The sequence below is a fragment of the Tauraco erythrolophus genome, chromosome Z (genome assembly GCF_009769465.1).
Source record: "Tauraco erythrolophus isolate bTauEry1 chromosome Z, bTauEry1.pri, whole genome shotgun sequence".
NCBI classification, from domain to species: domain Eukaryota; kingdom Metazoa; phylum Chordata; class Aves; order Musophagiformes; family Musophagidae; genus Tauraco; species Tauraco erythrolophus.
In genome coordinates, this window is record NC_141496.1 from 81,622,747 (window position 1) to 81,638,587 (window position 15,841).

At 33.9% G+C, this 15,841-nt stretch overlaps 1 protein-coding gene across 7 annotated transcripts in view; it reads right to left on the bottom strand.

Annotated features, from left to right (window-relative positions):
- Positions 1-15,841, bottom strand: part of VPS13A (vacuolar protein sorting 13 homolog A) — a 111,528-nt gene that overhangs the window by 20,562 nt on the left and 75,125 nt on the right. For 6 of the 7 annotated variants that reach the window (XM_086628819.1, XM_086628818.1, XM_086628824.1 and 3 more), the window contains 15 exons: positions 15,353-15,482; positions 14,764-14,999; positions 12,931-13,084; positions 11,913-12,059; positions 11,265-11,346; positions 9,878-9,947; positions 9,277-9,382; positions 6,077-6,190; positions 4,109-4,254; positions 3,907-3,988; positions 2,550-2,663; positions 1,994-2,069; positions 1,730-1,893; positions 1,343-1,388; positions 967-1,090 (listed from right to left, as the gene is read on the bottom strand). In XM_086628819.1, coding sequence (XP_086484945.1) covers positions 967-1,090; positions 1,343-1,388; positions 1,730-1,893; positions 1,994-2,069; positions 2,550-2,663; positions 3,907-3,988; positions 4,109-4,254; positions 6,077-6,190; positions 9,277-9,382; positions 9,878-9,947; positions 11,265-11,346; positions 11,913-12,059; positions 12,931-13,084; positions 14,764-14,999; positions 15,353-15,482 — 1,791 coding nt within the window. Of the gene's footprint in view, positions 1-966; positions 1,091-1,342; positions 1,389-1,729; positions 1,894-1,993; positions 2,070-2,549; positions 2,664-3,906; positions 3,989-4,108; positions 4,255-6,076; positions 6,191-9,276; positions 9,383-9,877; positions 9,948-11,264; positions 11,347-11,912; positions 12,060-12,930; positions 13,085-14,763; positions 15,000-15,352; positions 15,483-15,841 lie in introns of those variants that run through there. The other variant, XM_086628825.1, reaches the window with a different exon arrangement.

Genomic DNA, 15,841 nt, shown 5'->3' on the forward strand with positions numbered 1-15,841 from the left:
CACTAAATTATTTTAAATATAAATTAAATTCAAGTACTAGTTAAAGCAACTGTTGTCTACATATGTACTTTTGCATATGAATAGACACTGAGTAGATATTCTATGAAACAGTAATAAATTTTACTCAAAAATGTATTTTAGATAATGTTTTATTAGAAAATTACATGGCACAGGGCAGCACAAGCCTGCAGTATTTAATTAGTGTGCAAGTATTGTACTTCAAAACTGCAAAATTAAGAGACATCTGTGCCATAGAAAACGTCTGCTCTGACATTTTTCTTGTTTTTCGCTGCTAAAGAAATTTAGGTTGAAAAACAAAAGGGACTGGCAATCTTACAGCAAGAGAAGTGATCCAGCTTGCTAAGAACAGGGCCATTAAACAGCTGTAATCAGACGAAGCTACTAAATGCCCCCTGAAAACACTTCCTCCTACTTCTTTACACATTACACTGTGAGATAATCTCAACGAGTTTATTAAAGTGAGACTATCATAGTATTCAATATGCAGTCCTAACAGTTCTCAGCCTGAACAGTCAGGACAGATCCTGGCATGACCTGGTAGTCTTGGAACTCATCTCATAAAGGGCTAATAATATAAAAATTAACTTCTGATGCAGCTCAGAAGTTCTTTATTCCAGTATATTTGGGCTAAAAGGAAAAAATCAGCACTTGAAGGAAGTCTAATCACTGAGGCTATTAAACTAGTTTCTTTGGTAATGCTACAGATACCTGAGATTTGATGTCGTGTTTTTTAAATGCTATCAACTGTGTATTGAAGAGCCACCTTTTTTATTATATAAATATTAATATGGATAAGATTTTTTTTTCCCAAGTCATCTGTATTAATGACAAAGTTGACAGATCCAGAAACATTGACGCAGAAGTGATACAGAGACACAACGTACGACTGCTACTACTATTGTCTGTTTCACGCCATATGTCATTCTTCACACTTATTTTACTTACTTTTTAATACCCTGAAATGTGCTGCTTGCCATGTCTATGATTCCTCCTGTAGGCCTAGCTACTGCTCCCACTAAGCCTTTTCCAACACCTTTGAAAAAACCAGCTGCTCCTTCTTTCTGAGCTCCTAAAAAAATTAAGTGCAGCAAATCATTACAGAACACTACGTTTTTCTTAGCACACTAAATTACCATTCGATTACAAATCTTATTTGATATGCAACTACACAGTCTCTTCTACTCAAAGTTTATGTAAACGATATTTAAACTAGAAGTCTGTAGGCATATAAAAACTTTATTGAAAGAATTATAGTATCTCATCAATTATCAAGAACTTACTATAATATGAACAGTTAATGCATCAGAAGACCTAAACTTACCTCTTATTGGTTTTGTTACAATTCCTGTTATGCCACTGACAAAACCCTACCAAGAGAAACAGAAGAGACATTACAAATATGCTTTCAGATTATATTTTTCTTTTTTTTTTTTTTTACATTTTTATTACTACTTCACTGGTGAACAGCCTGAAAGTATATGTGTGTATTCCAAAATTCACTACAAATTAACAGAATTAGAGGCATCTGCTTCACAGTTCCTACCTTCTCTCTACCCTTGTATATTTTTCTTTAAAACTATCACTCAATTGTGGCCATATGTTTGCAAAAGAAGATTTAAAATAAAGAGTAAAAACCTCTCTGGTGACTACAGCAGCCTCTGCATTTGTTACTACTGCCTGCATAAAATCCAATAATCTTTTTCCTTACAGAAACTAATCCTTTTCCACCACGAGTGATACCCTCTCTCAGACCAGTGGGCTGTTTATTCATGGCTTCTCTCCTTTTCTGCTGGTAATCCTCATCCATAGTTATTGCAGCTACTCCTTTTGCCATAGCACCAGTGATTCTCGATGCAGCACCAGCTAATCCACCTATTGGAAAATAAACCAAGTAAAATGCCAATGCAATTTACAAATACTCACCTACTTTGCTTACTGTTAAGTATATTACTGTTATAACGCTGAAACTTACCAACAGCTCCTCCTACTAGTGCTTTAAGTCCTAGTGCCATTCCTTCTATAAATTCTTCAGGACCCTGGATGGCTCCCTGAGAAAAAAAAAAAGGATGCATTTATGTGGAGCTTCAAATAGTTTCATTACAATTCAAATGAAGTTTCATTACATATTTTAAATCTTACATTTTTATTGAAATATAAATAACGGACAACAAGGGTGTGAGACAGAGAGAAAGCGTGAAAGTGCCCACGAGAGCACCTGTGAGAGAAAGACTATTTTAAAATACTAGGTCATTCCCTGAAGCCTTCTTATTTTAAGGAGAATGGGGAAAAAAGCAGATTCAGTTTAAAATAAGAACCATAAGGAACAGTCTTCTGTGAATTAAGTTAAATGGACTACTCTCTCCTTTTTATCTTGCTTGAGTTTTCCAGTAACTTTTCCTGGCACTTTAAATTTTCAATTCTAAATCTAAACTTAAAACTAAAAAGGTATTAATATATCCACATTTCAATATAATTCATACATATCCTACTTGTGCTGCATTTCACAAGAAGGCAGCAGAGATTTTTACCTGGTAAGGTTCATAGAAGAATGCTTCTACTCCTTCCGACAAGCCTCTTATGAATCCAAATGGATTACCCAAGACATCAAGGCCAAGAATAAGAACGTACATCTGTTTAATAGCCTAAAATATAAAGTTATTAGTAAAAAGATTTCAGAAATTACACTAAAAAAGGCAAACAGTATAGTATACCCAGAATAAAAAAAGTCAAAGTTACACAGTTTAATATAAAAAACTCGAAATTATTTTGAAAAATTAGAAGTAGCTGTATTAACAAGGATTTTACAGTAACTAAATCATTAAGTCAGGCAAATAAACATTACTTCTTACAAGCATTGCACAATTGACTAACATTAATGTTCTTGAGATTTTACAAAGCAAGAACATTACCTCCTAGAGGGTGGTAGATTCAGATTGGATATTAGGAAAAAATTTTTTACCATGAGAGTTGTAGAACACTGGAACAGGTTGCCCAGAGAGGTGGTGGATGCTCCATCCCTGGAGACATTCAAGGCCAGGTTGGACGAGGCCCTGAGCAACCTGATCTAGTTGGAGATATCCCTGTTCCCTGCAGGGGAGGTGGACTAGATGACCTTTGAAGGTCCCTTCCAGCCCTAACCATTCTATGATTCTATGAGATTTCTCACCTACTACAGGACGAAATTTGTTTGCATATGCCAGAAAAATTTTAATTGTCACTGCAAAACATTATAACTACATCTATATGAAGTGTAATTCGATTTTTAAAAAAGACTGAGCATCTCCTAGGAGATTCCAATTTTCCCTCTGGGAAAAGGAACAGTCAGAGAACAACAGAGAACTCGTTCCCCAATTAAAACCCTGGATAGTTTTTTTTCTCCTTCAAAGATGGATAGAGCACTAAATTAATATGTCCAAAGAATCCTTTATGATTAATGACAAATGGATAGAAGAGGACTAATTCTTTTATGCAAAAGCATGTCCGCTGGACTCTCTCCACTGGATGACAGTACCTGAACAGCACACAATGGCCAAAGAGGGATCATAATTCATATACTGCTAATGTCCAAGAAAAGCATTAATAGTTTGATGCCAATTCTGCTCTATCAGACCTGCATTGTGTTTGCTTCCACTATCCATTCCAGCAAACTGTTTTGTTATCCATACCACTCTTCCTCTAGTCATCATTTGGAAATGATACTTGCCTCTCAAAATAGAGGCAACAGAATCCAACCAATTAGTAATTGTTTTGTATGTGTTTATATATTTAACTTCTGTAAAAACATGCAAGACTGAAATAATTTTATTTATTTTCACAGAACCAAATTGCACAGCAGCTCTTTCAAAACACAAATTTACCAAAATATTTAAATTTACTTATTCTAACCTGTTTTGAATAATGCCTTATGACTGCTGTTTGGAGCTGCTGTGTAGTACAGAAGTGGTAGCTGAGTTCAAAGAATGCCAACCTAAAACAAACAGAAAGGAGAAAAAGTAAGTCCTTATAATGCAGAGCAAAATAAAATCTAACATATGTAATAATGGTTTAATCTTTGGAAGTAATCATTACAATCATATTTTTAACCTACTTAAAGACAACATCTTGTACATCTGTAAGGGTAGCCCCTATACTCTTCAGCAGGAGATTCAAGGACTGAAGTGGTATCAATTCATTCTTTCTTTCTTCTTTGTTACTATCTTCTCCTCCTGTACTGAGTGAAAAGCTTAAGTGCAACTAAAAGATAAAATTGAGATTGGGAAATAACATGGTTGATTGTTAGAAGTATTATATTTCTATCTCTATAATCTTTTAGATGATTTAAAAACTGAGATAAGACGTTTCAAATCTTGACCGAAATCAGACTGACTTCACAACAGAGAACATAAATACACTATGTAGGGCAATAAAATAAACAGTGATATTTAAAGTCGAACTGAATAACCGCATCTATGTATAAGAAAAAAATAACTTGAAATTGCTTAATCATGTTTTCAGATACAGTCTCCAGAATCTTTTAGCTGTAATTTAGGTTATTAGCTTGTTTCCAAAACATTTTGTTTCTGTAACTAACATCCAGAATCAAAGCAGACTGGAAACGATAACATAGCATGGTGTCCAAGCAAGAATGAAAAACAAAAACCTGAAAAAGTAATTATTAACACACGTTTTTACAGTGACTAAATAAATACTGGAATATGTACACAAGAAAAACTTCACCTCTGCAGACTTGAATTAACTGAAGCATTTATTTCACAGAAATTAAGGTGACAGTATCAAAACAGAAGAAACATTTAGGGAAATTGCTCAAAGGGCTCTGTAGTGTATAAGTGTATTCAGCAGTATTCGAAAGCAGATGAAAAAGAAGTTATGCCTGTTTCTGATTCTCTGAAGACAACACCATGTGTCATTCATTAATTTATGGTATAACAGAGCTTAACTGTAGCTCATTTCAAAGACACACAGCTCGTTTTGCAGAATCGGCTGTAAATTCACAGCTCTATATTAACTTCATAGCTGTTGAACACCAATCTATTAGAATCTGAAGCCCATTTATTCCATCCTATCTCCTCCATGTAATTTTTCTTGTCGAATATGACAGAATAAATTAAAAAATAAGCTTTTGTTTACTTTGTAACAAAGTGATCACTTTCTTACCTTGACATGTAAAGGGCATTTTATTTTGTCAAGTCCTGAGCAGTTTTTGTAATAAAACAACTGGAGACATACCTATGAGCCTCTAAATGAAGATACACTGAAACAGCTACTAATTAAATTGGAATGAGTTAGGCTAAGCTGTTAACACCAAGCTAGCCAAGTATTTCCTGTTCTAATAGCGGATCATTTCTAACTTCTCACCAGATAACTTCAAGACATGAAACTCAAACAGATCTATTGCTCACGGGATGGAGGGGAGATTATCTTACTAAGAACTGTTATAAAGCCTACAAAGTACGATCACAGCTTTAGCAATGTCAGCTACACGATAATCAAAAAATGAAGACCAGTAAGCTAAAAACGCATGAGAGTTAGATTAGGCAAACAGACCATTGCTTCCATGTAAGCACGGACATACTATTCAACAGATGTATTTGAAAGTTTATGGGAATGGGGAACTAGCCAAAAGTAGACTTCACCAGAGTCAAAAGACATAACTACTTTTCCAGTGAGTAAGTAATGAAGAAGCAGAAAATATCACCGTGCAGTAATGCTGGCTGTATATGTTTTTTAGAAATCACCTCATTCCCCAATCCACAACACACTCTGCACACAAACTGTGGCATTTTGCAAGGATCTCTTAAATAATAAAAAAGAATTACTATATAAGAAAAAAGTCAAGGATAAGAATGAAATAATGAACTTTTAATGTAAATATTTAATAAATATTAATGTAAACCCCATGTAGTTAGAGGTAATAATGAAAGCACTTTTCCGGGATATTTTTATTTTATTTTTTATCATCTCTATGTTTTTTCATTTGCAGTGCCTACTATCCTGCAGGAGATAAAAATCCTTCAGTTAGAGAGCAAACACAGACTGTACTGTGAAAAAGGTATACCTTAATTGGAGAGATATGAAAGTATTCATACAAGCTGATTTGTGATGTATCCATTGATGACACACTCATCAGTTCTTCTTGAAGAGATTCAACATCCTTCTTGAAAAGTTCTAGCTGTGAATGCATTTTTAAAAAAATTACTTTAAAATTCAGAGTATATAAAATTACCATGCTTTTGTCACTGAGATGCAATGCATTGACTACTACTACTCATACTCTCTTGATCTTACTTTTTTAGAGTCAAAGTTTTAGAGGACTTTTAACTAGAATTTGTCTGCTGCCTTTTTTTTCTATGATGAGGAAAAAAACATACGTATAAAAAGACAATCCAACACGCACATATTTAATAGTTAAAAAACCTTTAAAAAATCTATTTTTATGAAAGTTCAAATACCAAATATATTCAAGTAAAGCTTGGACAATTTTTACTTGGGTCAAACAAAGGACATACATATATACTCTTTTAAACAGACAAAATAGCATACAGGTTTTTTAAAGACAAAAAGACTAGACTGAAGACTATTTTCTGTTACACAGAAAGTAGACTTTCACATACTCTGAGAAGACCCCCATCTAGCCCTTTCCTCTTTTTCTCTTCAAAAGATAGAGTTCCTTTACAAGTTTTTGAAGAATTGGCCAATTAAAAAAAAAAAAAAGATTTTTAAATAATAACAATTCTAAAGTTGTAGTCAGAAAATACTTGACCAGTCAAAGAAAATGAAGTTGTAACTGAAAATAATGCAAGAGGTCCTTTTATAACAGTAAACCCAGGTACCACCTTGCTACTTAAACAAGTGAAACAGTCAAGGCACTAAATACTAAGTAGGGATCAAATCCTAAAATTATGGTTTGCAATTCCACTAAAAACGAAAGTGCAGCAGAGGACCTCCTCTAATCTATGGATTCACTGATTCAGCTCACAATGCTGATCACAAATCACTCATCTTTCCACTGAGACGGGAAAGAGAGAATAAAATACAAGAAATGTTTTTTTCCACCACATAACCACGCATTGAAAGTTAACATAATTCTTCAAAGTACCACAGTAATCTAGAATTCACAGGTACACCTGGTATCAACAGATGTAACAGAATGTACGCACTAGTACAGTGCTTGAAACCCCTAGGTTAGACTACATATTCCTGCATATGAAAATACAGCAATATTTCTGAAACAGTTCTAAAGTAGTATTATTAGTGTTCATTAAATGTCTGCTTTCTTTAAGGAACCCTTCAAACTTTCTTATAAGTCAAAGTTAGACTGCTCATTCTTACTATACATATTTTTAAAGATGTTTAATTAAGTTTATGATGTTTAACAAAACTGGACTCATCCAGCCTTTAAAAAAATCACATTACTCAGTTTGCTTCAAGAGTTTATAATATAATAAGAAAATACTATACAGTAATACATGCTTGGGTCTTGATTTAGCGAAAGATGGTTCTCTCCAGAGAGGATCCCACTCTAAGTCAAAATTTTTACGTAAAATTTACATTACTACGAAGAGATAGGTGTTCCTAAGTAAATAAACAATTAATACATTTTTTTAAGTCTTTCCAAAATTGTGGTGTCACTAGAGCTCTGCAAAGAACCCACAGGCTTCAAATCACAACAATGGGAAAGACAGACAGGACTAGGAGGAACCAACTAGAGCTTCGTGGCTGATAACCCCAAACTCAAGGTAACCACACAAGCGTTCTGTGAACTGGACAGTATATTTAGTTTTACTTTATCACAGGCCAGAAAACAAGGTACAAACAACCCACCAAAATGTTTTTAGAGTTCAAAACAAATAACTATATTCTTAAGAAACAAAAGTAGAAAACTGAGGATACATTTAATACATTATACCATGTATTGTACATGCTACAAAAGTAGAAAATTTACTTGGATGAAAATATCTACTGTACTACAACCCATAGTAGACAAGTCTTAATGTATCAATTTATTCTGCCGTAAACTTAGAAAACTCTAACAAGATTCCTACCTTGCTTGAAATGTTATTCCAGAAATTAATTATCTTGTTGTTCCACACTTCTGTCTAATTTTCAACTAATATTTACACTCGGGCAAATTTTTAATCTTTTCTCCTTATTTTAATTTAATCCCCAAGCAGTAATACTTTTTTAATCTCTGATGTGTAGATATGGGCAAATAAAAGCAAAGTAAGTTGCATTTTTCAGCGTACCTTTCACTTGCCACAGTACACCTTTTAATGCCCCATCAAAAAGGACCTTTTGCTCTACTCATCCAGGCAGATCTTTCATGCAAATATTGCTGGTTCATTTTTCACTAGCAGCATTTTTGAGATACTGACAAAATCAATCTCCCTTTTGCTAAGCAATTTGTTACCTGTTCGATGTGTGTGGACATTCAAATTTCAATACTTTTAACAACATGCCCAATATATATCAGAACTGCATCATATCTATATAGCTTATCACCTTTTTTGGTTTTCTCTGGTAAATCCAAGAAACTCTGGCTCCTCTGTTGCTTTATTATTGTATATGAAATTTTCATTGTTATTTCCCCAAGCAGACTACCTTGCACTTTGCATTATTATATTGTATTTTATTTCTACTGTTCCCATGTACAAACACCTCTCATTCTCCCTCTACAGTAACTCAATTCCCTCTCACTGCCCTCTCCACTTCGTATCAACATGTCAACTATGTCATCTTCCAATTTTATAATTTTGAATAACATTACCAAAGACACTTTCACTTTCTCATCAACTTCTGTCTCCACCCCTGTTACATTCTCTTGCTCTCATGGGCTGGTAAGTTACAGTGGTTTCCTGACCAAGGCTTTCCTAAATTTTATTTTTATTTTTTAAATAAGCTGCATTAAGGAACACAGTATTCTTTCGCTTCCTTTCTGTCTTAGGTTCTTAATTGTTCAATGATCCCTCAGTCATTGGCAAAACCAAAGAGTCTACAACAACATTAGTTTCATTCTTCTCAGAAGGTTTTGAAGCCTCCTTTTCACAGCATGCAAGACGAAGACAAAGAAAAGAGTTTACTGTTTGCCTTGGGCAACTGTAACTCTTAAAAACCTCATAGCTTCATACTAGCCTCAGACACAGCAATTAACCAGTGTTATGGACACAGAAGACCAAGACATTTTTTTCTTTTTTAAATATAAGTTGAATAATAACAAATTTTAAGTCCATTCATCTTTAAATAACAAAAAGTTTCTACCTCTTGGTCACTCAGCACATCAGTCTGCGTAAAGAATTCAACGAGTGCATACAGAAAGCCAAGATCTAACCTGAGATCCATCTCCTGAATCAGGACCTTAAAATACCTACACACGAAACAAGAAACAATTATTAAGCTGTTTTATGAAAATTTATACAAGATAAAACTTAATCCAGGGTATTTAGGATGCTTATTGTATTGACTTCAGGTACTTTTTTTTTTTGAGGGATTCACCATCACTACTGAAAAGAAGACTTCCTATAGTGGTGTAAGATAAACACATATCCTGTAACCAGAACTATTTTAGTCAAGTAGCAGAATTTAACATTGTCTATAGCACCACTAAACATAAGAGTTTTCTCTAAATTAAAAAAGACTAAAAATCCACATTAAAAAAGACATTTGAAAATCTTTGCTTTACTCTGCAATTATGTCAATAATTAAGGGGGCTGAGCTTTCATCTCTAAGTGCTCTGATCTTTCCAAGTATATGTTGGTGTAAAATTATCTTGCGTTATGTTTGCCCCTATAATACTTTTAATTTTAAAGCTTGATTAAATGTAATCAATGGCAAAAGAGATGGAACATGTCAAAATACTTACTTAATATGAGATATTTGTGAATGTCCTGCAGTTCTCATGACAATACTGACATCAGTAAATGGTTTTGGTGCTATGAAGTTATAAAATAAAGAGATCAGCACAGATTTTTATATGATATATTTTTAATATAAAAATGTCATATATGTTCAGGATTTTGTCAATCCTGTAAAGCAGGATTACTTAATGAATATGACTGGCAAACAACTACGTCAGGGAAAAGAGCAGGAACAGAAAGGAATAGGAAAACAAGGATGAAATGGAACATCAAAATTCTATTTCACTGATCTCTGAAAAGATATCACTTTAATTGAGAGGAAAATTAATTTTGATATAAACTTTGCCTTATATAATTTCCTGTGTCATGGAATAAGGTTTTCCAACAGTTGATACAAAAATATAAACTAAACAAAAAAAGAATACTATCGATTATGCATTCTAGCTTGAAATTGATCATATTTAGAACAAACACCTGACATCTTATTAGCTTCTGTACAAAATACAAGCAGTTTTCTTTGTCTCAATCCAGAGCCCCTCCCTGAGATTACTCTAGTCTTCCAAGTGACTTTGCCCTGAACAAGTTAATGGAAGACTGTCGTTCACACATAGTATACTGACATTGAGCTCTATGCTACAAGCAATAGAGAAGTTGGAAGGCTATATACAAAACAGGCAAAATATAGTTTCCATCTACAGAGCTTATAAATGGTGCCCCACACAGCAATTTTGAGTTTCGACTGGCACATATTTGTTTTCTTATTAGTTAAGATTTCTTATAAGTCACTAGGTCATTTATTGCAAGCAAAGCAAAGTGAAAAAACAAGCAACATGATTAAGATAAGCAACTTATTTGGGGCTGTAGGGAAAAATCAGATTACTGAAGATGAAAAGTGAATCCTCGCTGCCCCAGAACTCCAAATGCAATTAATACAGAAATGGTGCAACCGATTCACTGCCATCAAAGTAAGTAGTAATTTGATCTCATTTTCAGCAGTCAAATCTTCTCCTGTATTAGTCAGCATTAACTTTTAGTTGTGGTCTGAATGCAACTGCCAAAAGCCTGTTTTAAGCTTGATCCAAATGTAACTTTCACATCATGCTCTCCAAGAGCACTCAATTAGCGTATCAAAAAGAGGTGCTTAAAAGGTATGATACTGATGGATGAAAAAAATTTTGTTTTCTTGTGACTGTTAACTGTTTAAATGCTTTTCTTTATATCTTCTGTGTAGAGAAAACTGCTTCCCTATCTCTAACCTTAGTATTTGTGTTCTCTGCAGTCAGTAAGCTCATCCAGACTTCATCTGATAAAACTGACATGGTTAACTTCAGTATAAGGCAAGTTATCTTGTCATTTTAGAAGTAAGGATTACGTCAAACTAGAATAACAAACCTGAATCCAAGGTGATGGACTTTGGAGGTTTAATAGGATAGAACACAAAGGGAAATATGGCTCCAGGAATCTGGTTTTGTATCTAATAGGGGTAAGGACAGGACAAGGTGCAGCATGTTAGGTTTTCAGTAGTGAAATATTTTTAAATTAGGACAAACACAAGAATTATGAACATTACCTGTAGAATTCCACAAATTCAAAAGCAGAAAAAAGTTGCTATTGTGGTTCAAAATCATCTCTATTTTCAGAAAGAAATCCTCTAAATCCAAACAGTCTAGAAAAGCTTCTCTAAGCTGGTGGTTACAAAGGGTCCACAATTTTTGCAAGGGATTTGTTTTTAAAAACTTGAACATATGCAAGACAACAAATTGTATCTATTTTTTTGTTGGTTGTAAAAAAAGCCACAAGAAAAGCATGGAAGATGAATGATGAATGTTTTTCTTGAACAGCCATAGTTGTCTGTTTTTTTTTTTCCCCAAAAGCATTTAAGCAGTATTTCCAAAGATTGAGAAGCACTGATGTAAAAGCCAGTGAGTACAATTAAATTCAAAATGTGACAATTCCCAGAAATTCTAAAAATAAATCCAAAGTTGCCATTAAAGTCACTTTTTCTCAATAAATAACTCACTTTTTTTTGACAAGACTCACCTGTATCCTGTAAATTTGAATTCTGAAAGACTTCTGATGTGCAGATGAACTGTATTCTACTTTTAAAGCTGGCAGGTAATTCCTTCTGATAGGAATTTCATTTGGTTGTTGAATTTTCATGTTCATTCCATTAGGAGTTAAACACACCTATTGTATTATTAAAGAAAATCTGGTATGCTGTGTGTTTCAAAAGACTGCTTATTATAATATACTTCAATATTTACACTGTTCATTAACATTTTAAAGGTGGCTTAGCAGTAAAAGTTTTGCAGCTTATAAGTCAGATGTCATAACTTTCCTTTATTTAAAATAATCAAATTTTGTCATAAATTTCAATAGCAGTAAAACTACAAAACATTGCATTATTTGGGGGATTACTAGTGTTTAATATATGGCTTTCTAGTGGAAAGGCAGAGTAGTGTTAACAGTATATGACTGATATAGAAATTGGCTCATTTACTTGTACCACGTTCATTGACCTACAACACAATTCTAATGAGTATCTAGAATTTATGTACAGAGAAAGACAGCACCATTTGGAGCATATTGTGCTTCTACATTCCAGAACAATTTCTGGAATGATTTTTTCATACACATGCGGTTGAATTACACAGTTGATTATCCCACAATAAGGCACTTGAAAAATACAAGATTTTGTGTTAAAAACAAGCAAACCAACCAACCCAAAACTAACACCCTGCCCACCTCCCTGGTATAACAAATGAATCAAATTTAAAGTTTCTTTACGGTAGTTTTATCCATATCTAGTCCCATGACTCGCAAAAATGTTACACTTAAACTTCAAAGTTAGAGGCTAACAACGAAAAGTTGATAGCAAGCTTTCAAACAACTATGGATTTTTTTCCAAATATTTTTTTTCTAGACAGAGATAAAGAAAGGTTTTCAAATGGTTAGGCAAATCAATCATCTCAATTTTCACTAGAAGTTTCTTCAAAGATAGCAAAATCGTTACATTATCTTTTTCCCGTAATGTAAACAACAGAATTAGAGGTATTACCAAAACATTTGATTCCAACTCAATAATCTTGTTTTCTGAAGGAGTTAGCTCACTGTACTCTTTGAATTCTTGTTCTAGTTTATCAGTCTGCTTAACACTCATTGGTCTCCATCTTGATTTCTTCTTGGGTTTTGTCTCCCAAACCACATCAGAACTTTGAAAACAAAACAAAGGACCAAAAGAGAAGGATTAGCGATCTCAAAACAAGTTTTACCTACTGTAGTATGGCTTTTAATAGGTTATAACTACAGAATGAGAAACCACATCATAAAGCTCTACTGTAGTTCTTTTGTCTCTTACTTTCATTATTAATAAAACAACAAAATAATTAATAATGGTTAAAGGGCAATGGACTCTTTTCTGTTTAATTCCACTGCTTCTGTGAGAAGCTCTCGAGTCTGATTTCACCTTAGAGTCAAACCAAAGGCAACTATAATGCACAAACCAACACTCCCAGTCAGGTGGAGGGTACTTCTTTCCACAAGTTACTCTACAATCCACAAATACACAGCTTTTACAGAGCCCTCTAATCCAATCCTTTTTAGCTACATCCGTGTGTGTTCACATACATCCATGGCAGAACCACCAAAAAACAGGTGAGCTAAAGGGCCAAACACCAGCTACAAAATAGAGCGCTACTTTGAAATTGTTGAGAGGTTTTTTCCTCTTTTTTTTAATTCATTCTGCTCCCCTCCATCCCACTCCAAATGTGCTGTGATCCCAGAACCTCTGTGGTGAAACTTGTTTCTGCATCAAGTTAGATACAAACTGCGTTTTCCGTTCTTTTTATAGCAAGACATTCACAAATGGGAACATTCTGAATATCAAGGGTTTTTTTTCACCGTACCCAGGGAATAATCTCATCCTCAGAAAGAGCTTTCAGGAGTTTGATATCCACTGAGAGTTTTAACAAGGAAACAATACTAACTATAAGCACTGCTAGACTACTGACTATGGATAACTGCTTCCAAAAAACCACTGATTCAGTGAAATCTCAACACTACTTTGAATCTAGGCAATTCACTGCCACTTTTAACAGAAAGTTTCCACTATCTAGACAGTTATCCAAACACAGTTTCTCAGGAGAGGGCAAGGATTGGGATATTTTTTGTGAATGACAGATGTGAATACACGAAGTATACGCATATGTGAAGTTTTTGTTTGTTTGTTCTGCAGTGTAGTGCAAAGAATTAATCGAGAAAAAGTCCTCACCTCATGCCTATGAATACACAGAAGTGTGTGGATTATGGCAGTGATATACAAGTGTCCCTTGAACATTCTAAAAAGCCCGTTTGAATATATGATAGCATGCATTTCTTAAGCATTACATAGTTTTTCTACTTCCTTCTGAAATGTTATAGTAGAAACCTAAAGTATTAGAGCTTTGGAGTCACCATAATTTCTCAATCAAAACTGAAAAGAACTGCAAGCTGCTACTGCATCAAAAATTTCAGCACGGAATTAAACAACTTGTTTTCTGAAACGAAGACAGAAAAACCCACTGACACTAACAACTCATAGACCTTACTCCTTAAAACTCTACTCTCCAAACTACATGGACAGACAATACTTCCTGTTCAATGCATGGGAAGTTTGCCACACAGTTGCAATTGTGTGTTCCAAACACACTTACATCCAAACACAGAAAACATACGCATTAATATACAACACAGTGAAAACATTCTCTTTACAACAGGAAAACATAATGATTTAGTTCTCAATACTCTTATCTAGACTTGTTTTTCCTCTTCCATCACACTCCAAAATGAAATTCAGCGAGTGAAAATACCTGAAGTTAAACATTTTAGACTGCTGGCACACAAAATAACTTACCTTGTAATTCCAATGTAGGACACTTCTTGCTTTGTATAATTATTAACCAACGAAATTCCAACATCTTGCAAAGATAGAACAATTTCTTGTTCTGCTAGTTCTGCTTTTACACTTTCATATGTCAATTTAAATACATTCTCATCTTCAGTGATTAGGACAATACGCTGCAAACCTTCAAAAAATGACACAAAGTAGACTACTTTTCTACAATCCAGGCTGAGTATTTCCATTTTGTCCTACAAAGAAGAGAGTAAAATTTTTTACAACTCTATTCATCATTCTAGCCCACGAGCAAATGCAGAAGTCTTAGCAACAGGAAAAACAATACAACACATTTTTAATAGGCACAGGAAAATAACACAACTTTCAATTACAAAGTTTTACAGCAGTCTCTCTTACACACACCTGCTTTTAAACTGAAGAAAATCCTTATTGGCACAAGCTCCAGCAAACACTGTTGTTACTGTTCTGTGTTTCAAGCTCATACATGAGACTGCAGATCATACTCATTACATATGGAATGTCATACATACACTGATGAACAGGATAATAAATTAGCATTAAAAGGAGATTCAGATACTAAATGTACCTCTTTTGGAGTAATTTCCTCAGTTCTCTTTCCACATTTCCATTTCAATTTTCTAGATCCTGCTGGGTCTGCCCAAGTATACAGTACTGCCTTATTTGGCTGAAGACAGTCTTCCAATTCACTGAGGGAACTAGAATAAAGTAATATTAAATGAAAATATCTATGAATATTTTGTGTCAATGACTTTTGCAAACTACCATTTCAAAATGAACACTAATATTTTTTTCAATTAATGAAAATTAAAACAACATTGTGCATGAAAACACATGCACAAAACCATTCTCAGCACAATAATTAAAACAGTGTTTGTACTTCAAATTGTGTATGTATACTTTAGAATTAAAGTATACATAGTAGATTTAAAAAACTCATCTTCCCCACTTGTGATTAACAGGGAAACATTAAGTAGAGAAAAAAACACAGTGGAGCTTCTGCTGAACATAAAATTCAGGATTTGTGCTACCTAATGTTAATGTTTCAAGAGAAGAA